This window comes from Mycetomoellerius zeteki, unplaced genomic scaffold (genome assembly GCF_001594055.1).
Source record: "Mycetomoellerius zeteki isolate Tzet28-1 unplaced genomic scaffold, Tzet1.0 scaffold20, whole genome shotgun sequence".
NCBI classification, from domain to species: domain Eukaryota; kingdom Metazoa; phylum Arthropoda; class Insecta; order Hymenoptera; family Formicidae; genus Mycetomoellerius; species Mycetomoellerius zeteki.
Window position 1 is genome coordinate 288,389 of NW_017256957.1, and position 19,425 is coordinate 307,813.

Sequence of the window (19,425 nt, forward strand, 5' to 3'; positions counted from 1 at the left end):
CCCTACACTAAAAACAACGGCTTAACGGAGAAAAGGGAGGCAAACAAATACTTTTTAGCTCTTTCCTGCAAGTAGCATTAGCCAATCAGCAAACCTGACAAAAAAAACAGCATAACCTTTGCATCAGAGTGTCATTGTCTAAAAATTGAAATATCCCTTCCTTGATGATACGCAAGTGTATATTATAAAGCTTACTGGAAAAAATAAACTGAAAAAGCCAATATCAGCCTTATATCAGCCAAAAAATTTTAGTCATTAAATACACTCTGAAACCAATTATAAAAAACAAAACAACAAATAATTTGCTTTATAATGACTTATGGAGCGCAATGTGATCATAATTTTCTACATTTTTATATAAATAACTTTTAAACAAGTAGGGTAAGATCGGCCAAGAGTATGCACCGCTTAAGAGTACGCATTGAGTTTTACGGCGCAAAATGTATCATTTTGATTAATCAATCTCTGTGTATAAAAAATACTTTTTTAAATATATCTTTGCGAAAAAACATCGTAGCAATTTCTTTAAAAGCATTTTAAAGCTTAAAAAGTCTATTTTTAAACGCTAGTCAGTTAAATTTCGTTCGATAATGTTCCATTCAGGTAGAGTACTTAAAAAAATGATAAAAATATTGAAAAAATGTCAGTTTTATAATTTAGGAGGAAAATATGTCATAGAAACAAAATTCAAATGTCAGATTGAAGTTGTATTCTTCTTATTTAAAATACATTTTTAAAAACTTCTCTACGATTTTATTCACTGAGATATTTAAGTTTGTGTGAAATGCGAAAAAATCGCAAACGTTCCCGAATTTATGAACGGTACCCAAGCAGAACAACAAGTCACGATAATGTTAAAATGACATTCAAATGAATCGGAAATGATTGAAAAATGATTTTTAATGATCATTTTGGAGTCATTTTGACATCATTTTGATATCATAATGACTTGTTGTTCTGCTTGAGGTAATGCATATAAAAAGCAAATAAAACTAAAAAAAACTACAGGTAATCAAAAGACTGCTTATGATAAAGTTCGAGCATATAAATATGCGCAAGTCTTATCGTAACACAATCTTTTGATTATTCGATTGTTTTAATTATATTTTCTTTTCATAAACAGCATAAATTTCTTTTATCGAAATATATTAAAGAGAGCATATGAAACCAATAGCAAAATATAATGATAATATCTTGCTGTTTATGGATATCACGTTTGATCAATATAGTCAATAATAATTAGATTGACACGCACACACGCTCTCTCTCTCTCTCGCTCCCTCCTCCCTCTCTCCTTCCCTTCCCCCCTCTCTCTCTCTCTCTATTATCACGAAAAATCTAATAACTATTCGTAACACTTGCAATTGGCACGTACATACATTCTATTTATTTTATATTTACTAACTTATAACTTCCTGAAATAGGTATTATATTCTTATGTTCTTATTTGCATTTCATAATAAAGCAATAATAATAATAATATATGTAATAATTTCTACAATGTTCAAAAGTTCCCATTTATTAATTTTCAAGCAGCAAATTATTGTACCTATAATACACTGACTAGAACACCTGATAGCTTGTACACGTGATATAAACGTATAACACAGTGCAATCCGTTAAAAATGATATTACGCTGATTTTGCATCGTTAATTAAATTTTTTCCATTTGCCGTTCTCTCGTGCACGAGAATAAGACAAACCAATGCTCTTACCATAAATGAGATGAATATAGACGATATATAGCGATGCGGACACCCACGCGGCCTCGTTCATACATTAAAAGGTCAAGCACGTTTGTTCTTCCACATTGAATTCGCTAATGGTGCCGCTGACGTTAGTCACGCCAACTGTAAACATATTCTACGTAATTAGCATGTGCGTAATAACTTCGACATACGCCAATGTTATTATCCGTATCTCTATTTTCACACAGAGAGAATTTTTTCTTAGAATTTACCCGGAAAATATGACAGTCGTGGGACAACATTGTACCATATTTCGAAGAATTTTAATGTAAATCTCTCATTCATTAATAAAACTACAATGAAGTATAAAATAAGTTTGATCAATTTTACTGAAGTGCATGGTAAAAACCTTTAAAATATTGTATTGTACCACAACTACCATATTTTCAGGGTAAATTTTAAAAGAAAATTCTCTCCGTGCAAAATTCTCTCCGTGCATATAAAAAATGAGAAAAGAATTTCAGCATATTTTACATAGTTTAACTCATAGTTTGTATTATGTGTTATGTTGATTCTGCTATGAAATATGTTGAAAACTAGCAACGCTATCACAATTTTTTTATTTATGTAAATAACAACGCTTTTGTTGCACTTCATGTCACGAGTATAATAGAGTAGCATTACAGTATCATGTAGATCTTAAATAACCCGTAAGAAAGTATATAAATACAATAATTGAATTTTTAAGCGAGGTAGTGCAATTTAAGAGCCGGTGCGATTTTGGCAACTTTACCCTATTCAGATGACAAAATTGAAGCATAGTGCAATAGAAAACGGTAACATAATGTTCCTCTGTATAAATGCATATTATAATTTCTTATGTGAGAATCTTAATAGACAAGCAATGCGACGAGAGAGAAAAATCGTGTCATCTTTAGTCTGTACTGAGACAATATCAGTATTTAAAAAAGTTAATTAATTATTAAAATAATCCAATAATAAAATAAGATAAATCTGATTTCTTAAAATTATTCGAATTAACTCCTGGAATTAATCAATTACAATCTAAGAATGCTATAACAATCATGTTATTGTAAATGCGGATGATTGAAATATTCTAATAGGTATTATACACGACATTGTACATTTGCCTTATTTCGGTAAACAACAATCTAGTCGCTGCTATTATGATTCAAACTACGCCATGGTTAAGCCTTGTCATGATATGTTATTCCAATGCTTCAGTTATGTATTCATGGAGTATCGTATATTTCACAAATAGCTTTGAATTCAGATGAATCCTAATCGATTTGTATTGTTTGCAAAATTATAATTAATTATAACTTGCACTTGGTTTAATGATACATTCACTATTCAAAGCCATACTCGAATATTAAATAATATAATTAAAATTATATTTCAACAATTAATAACTTAAATTACTTTTTTTATAACATTTAATGGATAATCTGTGTTATAAATCTCATTATAAGTGATTCAACAAAATTTATAAATATCAGTAATGTAAATAATAAGAAGATATTACATATCACGCAGAATATATTTACATCGTGCAATTAATTTTAATTAAATAACTGAGAAATGTTAAAATCGTTGCTTCTATAAAACGCAAACTACGATAAAAAAAATGTTAAAAGCGAGTTCTATTTTAAAGATATTGCAACAATGATAGTTGTTCTTAAATGTCAAAACGTTTCCAAGTCGAAAGAGAAACGCTTTGTTGCGAATCATATTAACACAAGAATCTCAGTCTGAAATTAATACATTCATTGCATTCGCAGCATGTATGCGTTATGAGATGAGGAAATATGTAGCTATAATTATACGATGACTGCGTGATTCGGGATGAATACGATTCGCGCAATTACCGCACGACCAACACATACTTGTAACAAGTGCAAACGTAATTGTGCAAACGGCATTCGCACGATGTTACACGACATAAATTACTATCGTTGTGATCTCATATACAGTACCAGCAAATCTGTAGGCAACATATAATATGTAGGCAGTGCTGTGAGACTTACCGAGTGATATTATTGAAACAGATCGTTCATATCATTATTATCGAATATCGGTTTAGTCTGAACGAGAAATTCAAGATATGTCACGTGCATGTCATTCTGCAGCGTTAAAAGGCAAGAGGGTCCTACCAGGGACGCTCAAAGTACTGTTTATAAACAATTAGGTACTAAATCGTTAATAAATTTTGGTAAATGTTAACAATAACGGACGTAGCTCAAATGATCTTGATTTTGACATATATTATCGAGATCAGACTGATATTCAGAAGATTTTAGGCTACGCTCGTTATTCGTCCAAATAAGTTATTAACAACAAAAATATTTTTAATGTCTTGCAATGTTAAGAACTATTCTTTTATTATAATTCTAACACTCCCCCTTTCTTGTGTAACGACTTTCCAAACGAAGCGAGGTTCACCTCACCATCCTTTCTGCTTAGGGACGTCCAATTTTCCATGTGAAGTTAGGTCCTCACCTCCCTCCTGCCAAGAGGCGTAATGACTTTTCATGCATGTGGATCTTGCTTTGCGTAGAAACGTTTCTAGACAGGGAGGAAGATGAGGTAGATCCCGCTTTGCGTAGGAAGTCATTCGCCCTTAGGCAAAGAGGAAGGTGGGGTGGAACTCGCTTCACGTGGAAAGTCGTTACGCAAGGAAGGAAGGGTGTGAGATCGTAGTTCTTAACATTGTGGCAGAAATAAAACGTAATCTTTTAAACTTTCTTTTATAGTTTGTTAATAACTTTTGAACGAATAACGAGTGCGGGCTGAAACCCTCTGAAGGTCACTCAGGTTTGACTTATACAATATGTCAAAGTCAAGGTTATCGGAGCTGGGTCCCCATTATTGTCAATATTTACTAAAATTTTGTATTTAATTTTAATTTATAAAAGAAAAATTACCAAATCGTTTTTAATTGTTGATTTGTTTTATTTTTTAATTCAAACATCAAAATAATTTTTTTTGCCAATCTTTTTTTGTTAAATATAAAAAGTACATGTTTTATTTTAAACGTGATGAGAGAGTCGAATATTCGGGAAATATGAAAAATACGAGAAAATGTTTTAGATGAAAATTGTACGATCTGAAGGGATGCAAATGTTGGTATTAATTTTCGAAAAAATCAATTTTTTAAAATTACATGGAAGTTTTTTAAATGATTTTTTATTTAATATAATTTCTCTGATTATTTCGCATATAATAATATTAAAGTAAATCTATCGAAAAATTAATATAATTTACGAGATATTTAATATTTCATGTCAATATATGCACCACACAATATAAAATATCTCCGTAAACTTTATTAATTTTTCGATAGCTTTACCAATATCTTTATACGAATAATTGCAAGTATAAATGCAAGTATAAATGCAATAATATATGCATATAATACAAAGTTAATATCCTTAACCTGAAATATAAAAAAAATTGATTTCGTTTTTTAGCAACAATATAACATTATAATGATTCGAACACATTTTCTTTCTTCTCAAAGACGCTAAGCAAAAAGCGATTTGTTGACCATAAAACATAAATCATAAGTACAAATAAATCACATTTTTAAAAGAAAAAGTTACAAATGTGAAATTAAAAAGGTTGCAATAGTATGTGAGCCATAAATAATTGAATTTTCTCAGGAAAATATCGATATTATAATTATCTTTGTATTTCTTTAAAGGTTAAATAATAACAAATTAGTCACAATACGTGCGTCATATACAATCATTTTTCCGTCATATATTTATTGTTTATATGTTTCTATGTTACTCGCGATGTATCATTAAAAAACTACATATCAATACTGTTCTGCATGGGTGTGAATAAAGGCATATTATTACCTGGAAATGTTTGTTTCATATATTTTTTTAGGATAAAAAATAGCTTCTTAATAATAAAGTGCTGTTATTATATTTTAATTGGGGTCTTGTTAGAGGTATTAATTCACCGCGAATTCAATTAGAACGTTGTTTTTTTTGTCGAAGTGGGAGCATCAATACAGTGGAATATTGTGATAATGTTTTATAAATACTGCGTCGTGAATGAACAACCGTTACGCTTGCTTGAATGAAAAGATCACGACATGCGTAAATATAGCCAACACACTATTTTCCGCGCGCAGTGAAAGGAGCACATTGCGCGATCACACTCACAGTCGTAGAAATACTCGCCATTTATGCCGTTTATCATTTTTAGAAGCAATATTCACTACGTAAAGCTATAATAAAATGTCTCCAATATCGCGCTTCGAGTTCATCGAACTTATTAATCAATTTACTACGATGGCATGTCTATCCAATGTAACGAAAAATTACAACGAGAAATCTCTCTTGTCGATCAAAAACGTGAATATATACATATTATAAATAAAATTTACTTCTAAAAGTAAAACAAATAGTTTTTGAAATCATAAAAGGATAGTCCTGATAATTTGTACGTTATAGGAAATGTTTGCTTTTAACTGGAATTTATATATAAACAAATAAAATTAAAATTAAAACATTAAAGAAACCGATAGAAACTAAGGGAAGCAAGATATCTTATATCTTTTTACCGTATGACGTACATAGCAGCATAGGCGGAGTCAATTACGTTTAATCTCGTGCAACGATAAGTGGCTATCCGCTTCCAATATAAATGGACATCCTCGGGCGGATAATGGCAATTCATGTAACATTCTTCCCGTTTCATAACTTAAGAGAGATATCGGCTTCACACACACTCTCAAAAGACATCCATCGAAAAAAATATTATTGCCAGAGGAATGTCCAATTCAGTCTGGCTTTGCAGCTAGCTGTCTCAACCTTTTGTTCCGCCAGAAGCTTAAGTAGCTTACGTTATCCATGAAAAGATATGGTGCTTTTATGGGTAATATCAGTCCTTTTTCATATTCGACCTACATATGGTTTTATTTCTATATGTATTTTTCTCATTGTCTGATTGTATATATGAAGAGGCTTCTTTGTCTCTCTCTCTCAAATTTATCTTTTCACGTGGACAATTAAATAATTTTTAAAGTGTCTCGCAATTTTTATTTAAATATAAATTAATTGTTTTAGTTTGTTATCTTACAAGGAGTAGGCAAGAACTTGAAAATTAGTTTTCAATTAACAAAAATGATTTTGAATAAATAAATTAATTTTTTATTAGAAAACAAGGAGCCATGCTTTCTCATCTCTCTTTTATGATGCTTTGCTTAATAAGCCTTCTTCAAAGAGTTCACAGAATTTTTATTAATTGAAAACTGATTTTCAAGTTTTTGTCTACTCCTTGTTAAATTTTGAGAGACAGATACCGAATAAATAATAATTGAAAATTACTAAAAATTTAAATAATAAAAAATGAGATTGCATAGAAGGAAATAAATGATAATTGAATGTATCAATAAAATAATTTATAAACAAAAATATGTTGCAATCAATTTAAGAAAATATTGAAAAATTCGTTAAAATGTTAAAATTTAAAATTGTAATTATGTGATAATTATTTTTAGCAGTATTTAAATTTAATCGAAACCTATGACGTCTTTCAGTTTATTTCCATTAATTATTACAGTAAAGGTTATTGCACATCATCAATTAGTATTCGAACCCATGACATATATAGGTAAACAGTACTACATCATTATTAACGTAGGCGAATTCGCAATATCGGCTCATACATTTACGTGCGTCATCGCAAAAAATGTAGTTATATTTTATAGATAACGGACATGTGTCAAATACTATGTAGTTTTTACCCGGTATGCAAGGTCTATACGCAACGATTTTTCGCTGAAATATCCGGTAATATCGGATGGTACGATCTGATGTGTCACCAAACATTACATTTCACAATAAAAATACAACGTAATATGGTATTTTTATTGTGATTACATAAATCATAATAGTAATAAAATGAAAAAAAATATAAAATTATTATTCTTATCTATATATAAACGAGCATTATAATTATTATAATCTTGACTCCTGGCGATGTAGAAAAAGTAGAAAATGCAAAGTCGCTGTAGAGGACATTGTCTATAGTCGTTCTAATGATTAACCATCGTAATGGTACCGATCTACGTTAAATACGGACTATTATCAGCATGACATCCTGCAGATCTTGGCGTCACGATTGGCACGAACACGCGAACCATGACCTGGGTGTAGCCATGCAACATGCCGTAATCGTTGCGAAATACGCATGGCGCCATATCCGTCAGTTAACTCGAAAAAAAATCTGGTGACTTTTGAACATCCGCACAAAATATTTCAATAATAAAGCTATATCTCAATTTAGCAAGGTGTAAAAAATTTGTGAATATATATATCATACGTTCCAATCATTTCTTTAATCTCCAAGAAAAATGTAATTTTACTAAATTTATTTATTTTCTTCTTACATAATAAAATATGAAGTTTTTTAATACCTATCTTCCCTATGACACACTATATTTCAAAATAATAAGACTTCAACATCTTGTGACATTTTTTAATCTCTCGATGATTTTCTGAACAACAGACATTTTTGAATTTGTGTATTCTATAGAAAAATAATATACATATATGCATATTAAAGCAATTATTCTTATTTTAATTTCTATTATCGTATATATTTTACTGAAAAACATAAATTAGAATATTGTTTTTTAATTCACACACACACATTAAGTTTAAAATTTTTTTTAAATAAAACTACTAAATAACGTACACTGAAAAAAAATATCCTTTCAATAAATATTTATTTAAATTTAGGTTATTTTTTTTTCAGTGTACTTCGATGCATGACAATGTTTATTAAAATATTCTTTATTGATTATTGCTGAAAGCAAAAACGAAAACGTTACTATAAAAAAATGTGTGTTTATGACAAATTATTTCAATTTAACATTCAAAGCAAATATGCTTTTCTTATTTTTCGTATATTATATAATACATTTAAATTTTCCCCATAAACGGAAATACCCGCTGTAGGACAATTATAGAAAGAATTATTCTTCTATATCCCTATCCTTTATAAATGAAATATTTTCTTTTATATATAAAGTTTTACATAAAAGTTTTATATAAAAGAAATTATTTTTGTTTACATAAAGGAGAAGGTACAAAATCTTTTTATACACGAGCATGTATAATACTTTCCGTAGCATATAAATAGTGCAAACGCAGAAAGCCATCCATTTTTTTTTAAGACTCCTTTGACTCCTTTATCAGACACTATTAAGCTTTTATCACAAAGAGTAAAGCGACTATCTTTAATTGATATGAAAGGCAAGCGTAACGCTGCACCTTCTTGTATGTATCTGTAAAGGCTTGAGTAGATCCGCAGTTTAGTCTATATATGTGTATTCGCTTTATAGTCCATAGTAATGCACTCCCACCATTTCCGCCGGATGTTGAATTCCCAGAGAACTTCTGCACCTCGAGTGAGCACGATTTATCGTTAAAGAATTCCACACATAGCTCCTGTTGCTCGCGACATTTGCATAGCGAAATCTAACATCGTTTAACTTTGCGATTTATCGTCTACACTTGGGGTTAATAAAATGTTACATAATATCAAACTCATTGCAAAATATACAGTTTTTCGGTAACAACTGTTTCAAAAGATAAAGTTATAAAATTTATAAATTATATTTTTAAAAAATGATAATATGTTTCCGTTTTTCTTAATGCAATTTGTAGTTTGAACTATTAGTAATCACAGTATGATTTCTTTTCGGAAGTTTTTACGACTTATGATAATTTAATAAAATGCTTCTTTATTTCTTGTTTAATAAAATACTTTTAATAAATTACTTTTATTTGAACATGAGTTAATTAAATGTTACGCGACAAAGTGCAGCAAAGAATGTTTTTCATTAATTATAAAAAACATAAAGATAAAAATCTGTGTATCAGTTACATGAGAAAAAACAAATAACGATTTTTTGCGATTTTTTACATTAAATTTTGTAAAACTTTTACAAGAAAAAATTATTGTAATACAAAATTTAATAATAGCAAAAACCTGTGTTCTGATATTTCCGAAAAAATTGATCTAGAATTGGCTTCGTGTAAGCATTCGAAATCTCTTGCGTGATTCATCAGTTTCAACTACAACTGACGAAAATTTTTTTTAATTTGGCTATGATAAGCGGAACACAGTATTTTAGATGAATTTATTAGATGTACAATTAAAAGCTGTATATTATACTTACTATTGCTACCGTTATTATTAAATAAAATATTAAAAATATCATAACATACGTGGTACAACTACATGTTTTTACTGTAATTACGCTACCCACACGGTAGATAATGCATTGTTGAAATTTCTCGCATTTTCTCCCAAAATCTTTGCTTTATTGTTATTTTTGCTTTACATATCTACGTATATATAATATAATAGCAAACGCCCACGTGGGAATTTGCCATAAGAGAAATTCTTTGGATTCTATTAATAATATTGGGGATTAAATTTCCCTCTCTCTCTCTCTCTCTCTCTCTCTCTCTCTCTCTCTCTCAAGATAAGGATATTTAAATAAGTAAAATACGTCGGCATTGACGTAAATGTATCTTTATTGAAAAGTCAAATCGATATGTGTACATTCTATTTTGTTGCTCCAATACTATCCAATTTTCGCATACCAAATTAATGGTAGAATATTAATTAGAGAGACATTAACAATAAATATTAATGAATATCAAATAAACTCCGTTATTTAGTTTTTCGTTTAATTAGCTTACGCGCAAGTTTCCATTTCCTCTCGTATTAAATTAAAGTTATTGAAGTGAGATGAACTCACGAAATTGTGAAATTATCGCGTGAACAATCATAATTAAAGTCATCATTAATATTCATAATTTTGAAGTAAAAAAATATAAATTTGACATAAATATAATTTAGAAGAAACCGGGGTCAGTAAACTATAGGGGTAAGTAAAATAATCGAGGCTACATTAAAAACAAAACACACGAGACGCGTAAACGTGTCTCAGTACGCGACTGCCGCTCAGTCTGCTGTAACATCTTGTTGTTGCGAACACATTTATGATAGAAGTTACGCACTACAATTTTAAAAAATCATACACCTAAGTAAATACTTTTATTCTAAAAGTTTTTATTTTACAATCGTATATGATTGTCTGAGATATTTCATTTCTAGATAGTAAGTGTAGTTCTTACTTAATAAATCCAACAGATTTTTTTTATTTATCTGTCTTTGTTATCGTATACTATTAATATTTTTAAAAAATGAACGGATGGAGATAGTAGGGTAACCATAGCATAAGGCTGTATAACTCATTTCGTGATGACTCTTATAGTACTTACTCAATATTTCATTCCTTTAAAAAGATTTACCTCAATGATAAATGTTATTAATTTAGTTCCCTCACGTCCAATCTCGATAAAACTTGGCTCATTCGACATGTTTTTGCACAAAACGAACGCAAAAAGAAGCATTGTTCTGTCCTGCGAAGCAAATATTAGTGTTTAAAATATATTTTTATAAAAGTTTTATTAATATGTAACCAAAGATGTAACTTCAAATACATTAATCTTTATTTTAATGACCTTAGTCAAATTATACCCATACCATTAGTCACCTTACCCCGGTCCTTACCCGGGGCTAGTTGAACCAGATGGAATACATTAGAAAAATGCATTTTCTTTTCATATTAGTTATCAATTTCCTCTTATTATTAAAATATTATTAGATAGTCAAATGTATGTAATAACTGGTGTTACTTCATTTTTTCGATAAATCTCTTAATTTCATCTGTAAAAATTCGAAACTGAAAAATGAGTACTAAAGGGAGCCCCGGTCTCCCCTACGTTCTTCTTAAATAATCAAAAATTATCAGAAATCAATAAAATAGTAGTTAAAAATTTATTGACTATTATTATTCTTCATACATATATGCATTCTTTTATGAGATTAACCAGCTTGTGTGTGTTTTAAACTTGAAATAATACAATAGCCTCCAAAATCTAAACACACAGCGTGAGCGCGCCTAAATGTATTGTACAATTAAATGAATCGTACGACTTACGTCAATGAATTTCGGATATTGTGTCAAAATTCAGCACAATATGATCATGATGGATACCGCAATTTGCGTTGTAAGCGATAAAATGGATCGCCCTGCGATTGTGATTGTAACTGCGGCATATATATACATATATCGAGTGCAAACGATACGATTGACGACGCCCATGCTTCCTCTCAAATTACGTTATCACCTTTGCGATATATATTTGCATACATTACATCATACGTAGCATGGAAATACATATAATCGATATATAGCAATTAGGATATAATGAACGCGAAAGCGTGAGAGGATAATTATTTCTAAAAAATATATATATGTAAGTAATCTATCTTATCATAAAACTTTTCTTACATAATAATATAATATCTAGATAAAAATAAAATAGTATTCGCTACACTGAAAAAAAAGATTGGCTGCTGCAGCAAATTAGATGGTAAAATATGGCATAGCATTTTTAATTGGTTGCATCAGTTAATTTTTGGTTGTGTTAGCCTATCGAAATCCTATACTGATATTGCGGATAAAAATATGACCATTGTTTATTACTTATTATATAGAGAAATAAATATTAAAATGTTCTCTTCTCTACGTACATGACATGACATGACATGTGAAATATACACTGTAGTGTAATCGTGTCCAGTGTGTGCAAGATACTTCATTTTCATTACCTAGGTACAAGTAATACTCTGGAAAAAACATACCGAGATACAGATACGGATGCTAGGAAAATAATATGTACCTAGGTTCCACCTCAAATGTACCTTAAGTATATTTTAAATGTATCTAATTGTAAGTACAAGTGCACTGAAAAAAAAGATTGGTTGCTGCAGCAAATTAGATGGTAAAATATGGCATAGCATTTTTAATTGGTTGCAGCAGTCAATTTTTAGTTGTGTTAGTCTATCGAAATCCTATACTGACATTGCAGATAGGCTAAAGCAACCAAAAATTGGCTGCTACAGCCAATTAAAAATACTATGCCATATTTTACCATCTAATTTGCTGCAGCAGCCAATCTTTTTTTCAGTGTGCTTTTATTTATTAACATCAAATTTCAGAAATAGACATTTATGATTTCATATATCCGCACATCATATTTACGTATTATACGTATTTTATATGTACATGTACATACATATTCTATACGATAAATTTAACATGTATAATAAAATGAAGAAATACTTGTAACGTATTTCTATTAATTAATTTTATTCAAATAATTCATTTAACATTTATACATTACGTCAAATTTAATCCGTCGTTGCATCACATCGCGATACACTTGGAAAAAATTTCGTTTCAAATTACTTGAAAACAACAAAGAAATTTAGAAGTATCAACCAAATTAAAATGTATTTGGTAACGCATCATCACGGAAACAAGCTTAATTGAAGAATCCTTATAATAATGCATCGTATTCCGTTATGAACGAGTACCAGTAAATGAGACTCCCGCGTATACGCGGACTATAATTTTTAGAGAAAGGTCGTATAGAGAGTGGAGTCGCAGAAGGGGCAGGTTGAGTGAGAGCCAGGTAAAGGCCATTGCACTCCCGGCTCGAAAACTCCTGGCCCTAGCGGTACCTTATGCCTTTCTCTTCTCTTCCTCCCACCCTCCATCTCTTCCTCCCTCTCCTCCCCCGTCTCTCTACTACATTTTATTCATTATATATATATTATATATGTGTGTGTATGTATATATATATATATATATATACATGCACACGATCTTCTCGCGACACACATACCTACGCTCGTTCAATCATTATACGACTGTGCGCATGTGCATTATTTTGTCCACGGTCACGTTGTAGACCGCTCTAAGGAATCGACCATGACGCGTCATCAATCGGATCTGACATGAACGTGCAATGGATTCCATCGATCAACAACCGGATCCGAATGTAATGGCACATTGACTAGCGAGAAAAACAGTCTGATGCGTCTGTAACCATCTGTCGCGATCAAAAGCTCATTGTCATTTTGCTTCACCTTGTTTCAAATCGTCTCTTATCGATTTTGAAAATCTTACTAAATCTTATCAAAACGAGAAATTGAATATTGGTGCTCCAATGTTAACGAGGTGTGATTATATCTTTTAATAAGATTGAATTACTAAGCTAATTTATTATTACTAAGCTAATTTATATAAATTTATTATTACTTTAATTCCTTCACTAAAATAAAATTATTTTCAAGGAAAAACAGATTTAATATTTTAATAATTTTTTTTGCCTTTTTAGTTAAAATCATTTAATTACTTTAAATAAATTTTTGCCTACATTGGAAACATTGCAGAAACCGAGGCGGATTATTCTTTTATCATAAATTCTTAGATTATATAAATGTAATGTAGAGATAAATGCTATTAAATTAGAAAAATAATAAGTTACAGCTATATAATATTTCATTAAATGTCTGCCTTGAGAGATCAAGTTAATATTTATTTGACGAAAAATCTATCATTGACGATAAAATTACTACATTCTATCTATCTATAGAATTATAGAATATTATTCATAATAAATATTATTCATAATAAAACATAATTGTGTATCATAATAAGGTGCAAAAGACACAACTTCTATTACATCATAATAATTGATCCAATCTTCTGACTCAACGAGCAACAATAACGTAACATAAGGAAGAAGGAGACGAAAGAAATGCGTCCCGCGTTGTTTACGGCTTATCGACTTCATCGCAGAACTTTCTCGACAGCCCCGTTTCTCTGTCCGTAATTAACAGCTTCCCAACGTGTATCGTCGCGTTACACGCAACGAGAACAACGAATGTATGAGTGCGCATGTGTGTGTGTGTAACAGTATTCCTGCCATTTGTAAAACGTAGGGCTCTTGTCACAGGTAACTACATACCTGACGTATTTTGTATGCAAATGACCGTATCTCATATACCGATACGGAGTGAGAAGAAAATTGCTAATTAACGTTTATCTTCTACAAATAAAGCTTTTTTTATAAAAATTTTCCTTATACGCATATTTGTATTCATTGTACATAAAATGTCTTTAAAATAAATTGTCAAAGAAGGCCGATGGGTAAAATTATTGAATTTGCCTAAAAGATGGTTTTTTTATGCATGATTTCTTATATTTTTTGATGTGCTGAATCATTTCCAAACATTAATTTCAAGCTAAACTAATGGGAAAATATTGAAAGTTGGAATCAAAGATCAAATTTCGACGAAATTGTGTTACTTTTAATGCAATTTTCAACATGTTCCCATTAGATCAATTTGAAATAAATGTTTGCAAATGATTCAGCATATCAAAAAAATATTTAAAAAATATAAGAAAAAAGATTCTATTGTTTAGGTCAAAATCTGATAATTTTACTGATTAGAAACATATTCGATTGTATATTTTTTCTCATAAGGATGACAGAATATTATACTCTACTCAATTGCAGATTTAAAAAATTCATTTTCTCTCTAAATTATAAATATTTGTGATTTGTGAGGTTTTGTAAGAATATAATTCAAAATTAATCTTAACATGAATTTCTTTTTTTCATCTTAAAAAGAAATTGACTCGTGAATTTTTCATGATAAAAAATTTCTTTCTACAACTTTTTTTGTCCCTAAGGTAAATGGAAAATGCTCCTAAAGTTTATTTCGGGAACACCATATATAGACACACATCCGTGTCCAATATTTAGCGACAGCGTCATATGGTAGCAGACACCTGCTACGCATAGAACGCGGCTGCATGCACGCATGTGCGTGTACGATTGTATAATGGCTACGGGTTTATCGAACGAGGGGAGCACGAGTGTGGGAGCGTGTTATTTCTCGGCGCGACGGAGAGACTTTATTCCTGGAGATTTTTCTCCCGCGCCAGGTCGGAGGAAGCCGTTGAGAAGAGAAGTATTGTATTATTTTTCTTTCCACGATGCTCCTCGATATGCATGCGTACACGCGAAACGGAGAATCGGACAATGGCGGAGGCAAACGATGAGAATCATGCGTATGGGAAACAGACATTATTTAATTTCGCGCATTGCTCGAATTTCAGCGGATTCCGTTACGATTACCATGATAGACTGCACGCGAATGAAGTGTCATATCAGAGTGATTACTACCTTGTCCACAACTTTGCTTTAGAGGCCGTAAACCGTAAGCTGTAAGAAATTGACCAATCACAGTCGATTATTTTTCTCATATTCAACTGTAATTAGTCAATTTCTTAAGGCTTTCCGGCCTCTTAAAGCAAGGTTGTGGACAAGGTGTACCAGTTGGTACACGCGATCTTAGTAGCATCGTTACGCAGCATCCTAGACGGGATATCATTGACGAGAAATTACGTATGCTGTTGTATTTAGCTCAAGACAACCGCGCATTATTGAGCAACGTCCGTTCCGTCAACGTTCTTTGAAATATCGCGTTCTTTTATACCGCGATATATAATGATGGATAGTGAGTGTCGCAACGATACGCATCTCGTGTCGAGCGAAGACGAGGAACGTGCACGTTTGTTTAATCGTATATGAGTCACTTATCTTAAAATTTCATTACTCAAAGGAATCGTCATCATAAGTGAAAATTTGTAAGAGCTGACTTACAATACTGTCATTGGCGGTTCATACAAAAGAATTCATAGAGAAGCACGTATCGCTCATTTATGACACGACATAATTAAAAAATTGTCATTATTAATTGTAAAAGAAGCAATTGCTTGTAAAAAAAAGAATGGGAATTTAATATAAAGAAAAAAAAACATATTTTAAAAGTACATATTATTATTCCTGTACAATCAGTTATTATATTAAAATTACGAAAAATTTCGAAATTAATATATTTTAAGGTTTTAATAAGGTTCAAAACATTCAAACTTATTTTCTATAAAACCTTGTTTCTTGAATTGTGTTGTATATAATAAGTGATATGTGATGATAAAAAATATACAAATTAAACAAAATATGACATTTTGAGATTAAAAAAGTTTGAAATTAATTTTTCGTTTATTTAAAGCTCCATTATAATAATCAAGACGATTCCGGAATGGATAATACGTAATAATAAGTAGAAGCGATATACGCGCAAGCGATAAATTGCTCTCGTTAACAAGAATGAAGGAAACATCGCGTTGACGCGATTGCGCAAAGAGTAGATAGGACTTCATAGTAGAAATTACGTGCGATTCTCGAGAAGAACGCCACATTGAAGTCGAAGGCTGAGACTATCTCCGCAGCGCTGCTGCTGTAACTATTAGGCAAGAGAGAAACAGGTCAGCGAGAGGTAAAGGTAGACGAGGAAAAGCAGTACGCGTAACGCGGCTGTAAAAATGAGCTGCTGGAATTAATTGACTCGATATATAGAGAGCCGTATGCGCTAAATTGGGTCAAACCCGTTACTACTCCGTAAAACGCGTTTTGATTATACTAGGCTGATATGAATGAACGAAGGAAATGTTTCTGGCTCCTTGAATATATTTAATACGCTCTACTTGCGACGCGGAACCATTGAAATCCTCTCGATGCTGGAAATGCGCTGTTCATCATGAAAAACATATCTCACAGCAACAACGATAATATTGTACATCCTTGATCCGTCTTGGAATGACATAAACGTTTCTTGAGATATTTAAAAAAAAGTATAAGTTATAGCTATAAATTGAGAAAAGCTGATTAATCTTGTTAATTGGTAACTTGCGTAATGCAAAAATGATGTCATCATATATTATGGTTATTTATTATTTTTGCGTAGTATCTTTAAAAGAGAAATATATCTTCGATTATCGAATATTATATACTCATTATATTACATATTTTGTTTATCGAAAGAATCTTATTTTATTTTCAATAACGTAATATATTTATGTATCCTTTCGATACATAAATATATTACGTTAATTATCCTTATACAAGACAAGAACAAAATGTATGCAAATACTTGTACAATGCAGTAAATTTTGTAATTTTTTAAACAAACGTATTAAAATTTTTTAAGAAGAAGAATCTTGAAAATTTAAATATAATTTGATCGACTTTTATTATGATCAGTAATCAATTTTAATTTATAGAAAAGGCTTTTGATAAAAGACAACATCTTTAATTAATTTGTATTTGAACCACGATTTCATCTCGTTATGTTTTACCTCTGGGTATTAATTAGACAGTTATTGCACATACCATATTCGTTTGTTCATTTATCACACACATACGAAAATAAATCTAATACAGCGTAATAACCAATATCCTTTGATGATCCCGTTACGTGCTTAAAGACTTGCATCGCTAATCAGTACATCGTCGAGATGAGATTTCTGACTATCGATCATTCTACGAAATGCTCGAACATACATATTGCAAGACAAGACATCCAGTTTTATGTGACGTTTCCTCTATTACGATATATAAGACGAAGTATTAGAGATATGTTTTCTAATAAGCTTAATCTCACAAATAATATTTCATCATAATTCGCAAAAAAGAGATGATAAAAAGCGTGTTAAAATGCTTTTAGAACGCCAATGTTATTATATATTACTAACGTCGATCAAAATTAATCTAGTTTTATGATTTACGAATTTGAATAACAGATAAGAATAAATCTAATTAAATAAGAAAATTCATTTGGTCAAAACGGATCTTAGTGCTTAAAATTTCTGTGTGAATTTATATAGAAGATATCTGATTCTGCAAACAACGCGCCGAAATCTTTTTCGGTTTTGAAATGCAATCATGAGCAGAAACATAGTAGTGATATCGCTTATTAAATTGGCAAGCAATTTAATAACTTTTGATGCTAATATAAACATTATTATAGAATATTAATAATCAGATGTTAATGAGAATCTTAAATCTGCGAATAATTATATTAATATTAATGATGTTATTAATAATCAGATGTTAATGAGAATCTTAAATCTGCGAAAAATATTATCTCAGCCAGAGTTTGAATCTGAACTTCCAACTTTCCGGGATGAACGTCATTTGCGTCATACCAATTCGAGGCTGATCTAATTTTAATTAAGACGCCCATCACGAGGGATACTTATAGGAAAATTCAGGTTCGAATCTTGGCTGAGATATTTTTCATAATAAATTCTTGACAATATTTTAAAGATGCTCATCAGCATTAGTATTATTAAATTGCTTTGCTTGTCAATTTAATTTGTAATATATTATGTAATCCAGCTTTTTTTAAATTTAAGACTATATTTCAGGATTGACAAATAAATCGGCGAATAGTTTACTTAGACTTGTAAGATTCGCACAAAAATATCAAACATCAATGTCCGCTTTGACCGAATGGCCTTCTTCGCTTATTTGTGTTAATCTAATTTTCTTTCTTCACTTATATTAGTGTTATTAATGTTGCAGCTATAAAAAGAAATAGTAAAAAGTTACTATAAAATTATTATAAAAGCTTAGTTATTGAACAGAGAAATAGTTAATTAGACAGCGTTTCCTCTTTTTCCGACATAAACTCAAAAAAATGTTCAGGGTAAAAGCCAGCTTATCGATCACGCTAAGCTCGCGAAAAAACTCAGTAGCCTACATAGCCACGAAATGAGTCACGTATATATGAGAAAAGCAGGGCTTAATTAATAAAACCGATCACACACGCGCCGGACAATGACTCACCGTCAGGATTGGTGAAGTATCCCCAGGTGGGAGTCGCAGTAGCCGCCGATTGCACGACCAGAGCC

The 19,425-nt window shown here is 30.8% G+C and overlaps 1 protein-coding gene across 1 annotated transcript in view; it reads right to left on the bottom strand.

The window, feature by feature from the left end:
* Positions 1-19,425, bottom strand: part of LOC108722321 (uncharacterized) — a 34,129-nt gene that overhangs the window by 13,562 nt on the left and 1,142 nt on the right. The window contains 1 exon segment of the mRNA XM_018447351.1: positions 19,361-19,425. This exon segment is cut by the window's right edge and continues 19 nt beyond it. Within this exon segment, the coding sequence (XP_018302853.1) occupies positions 19,361-19,425 (65 nt within the window).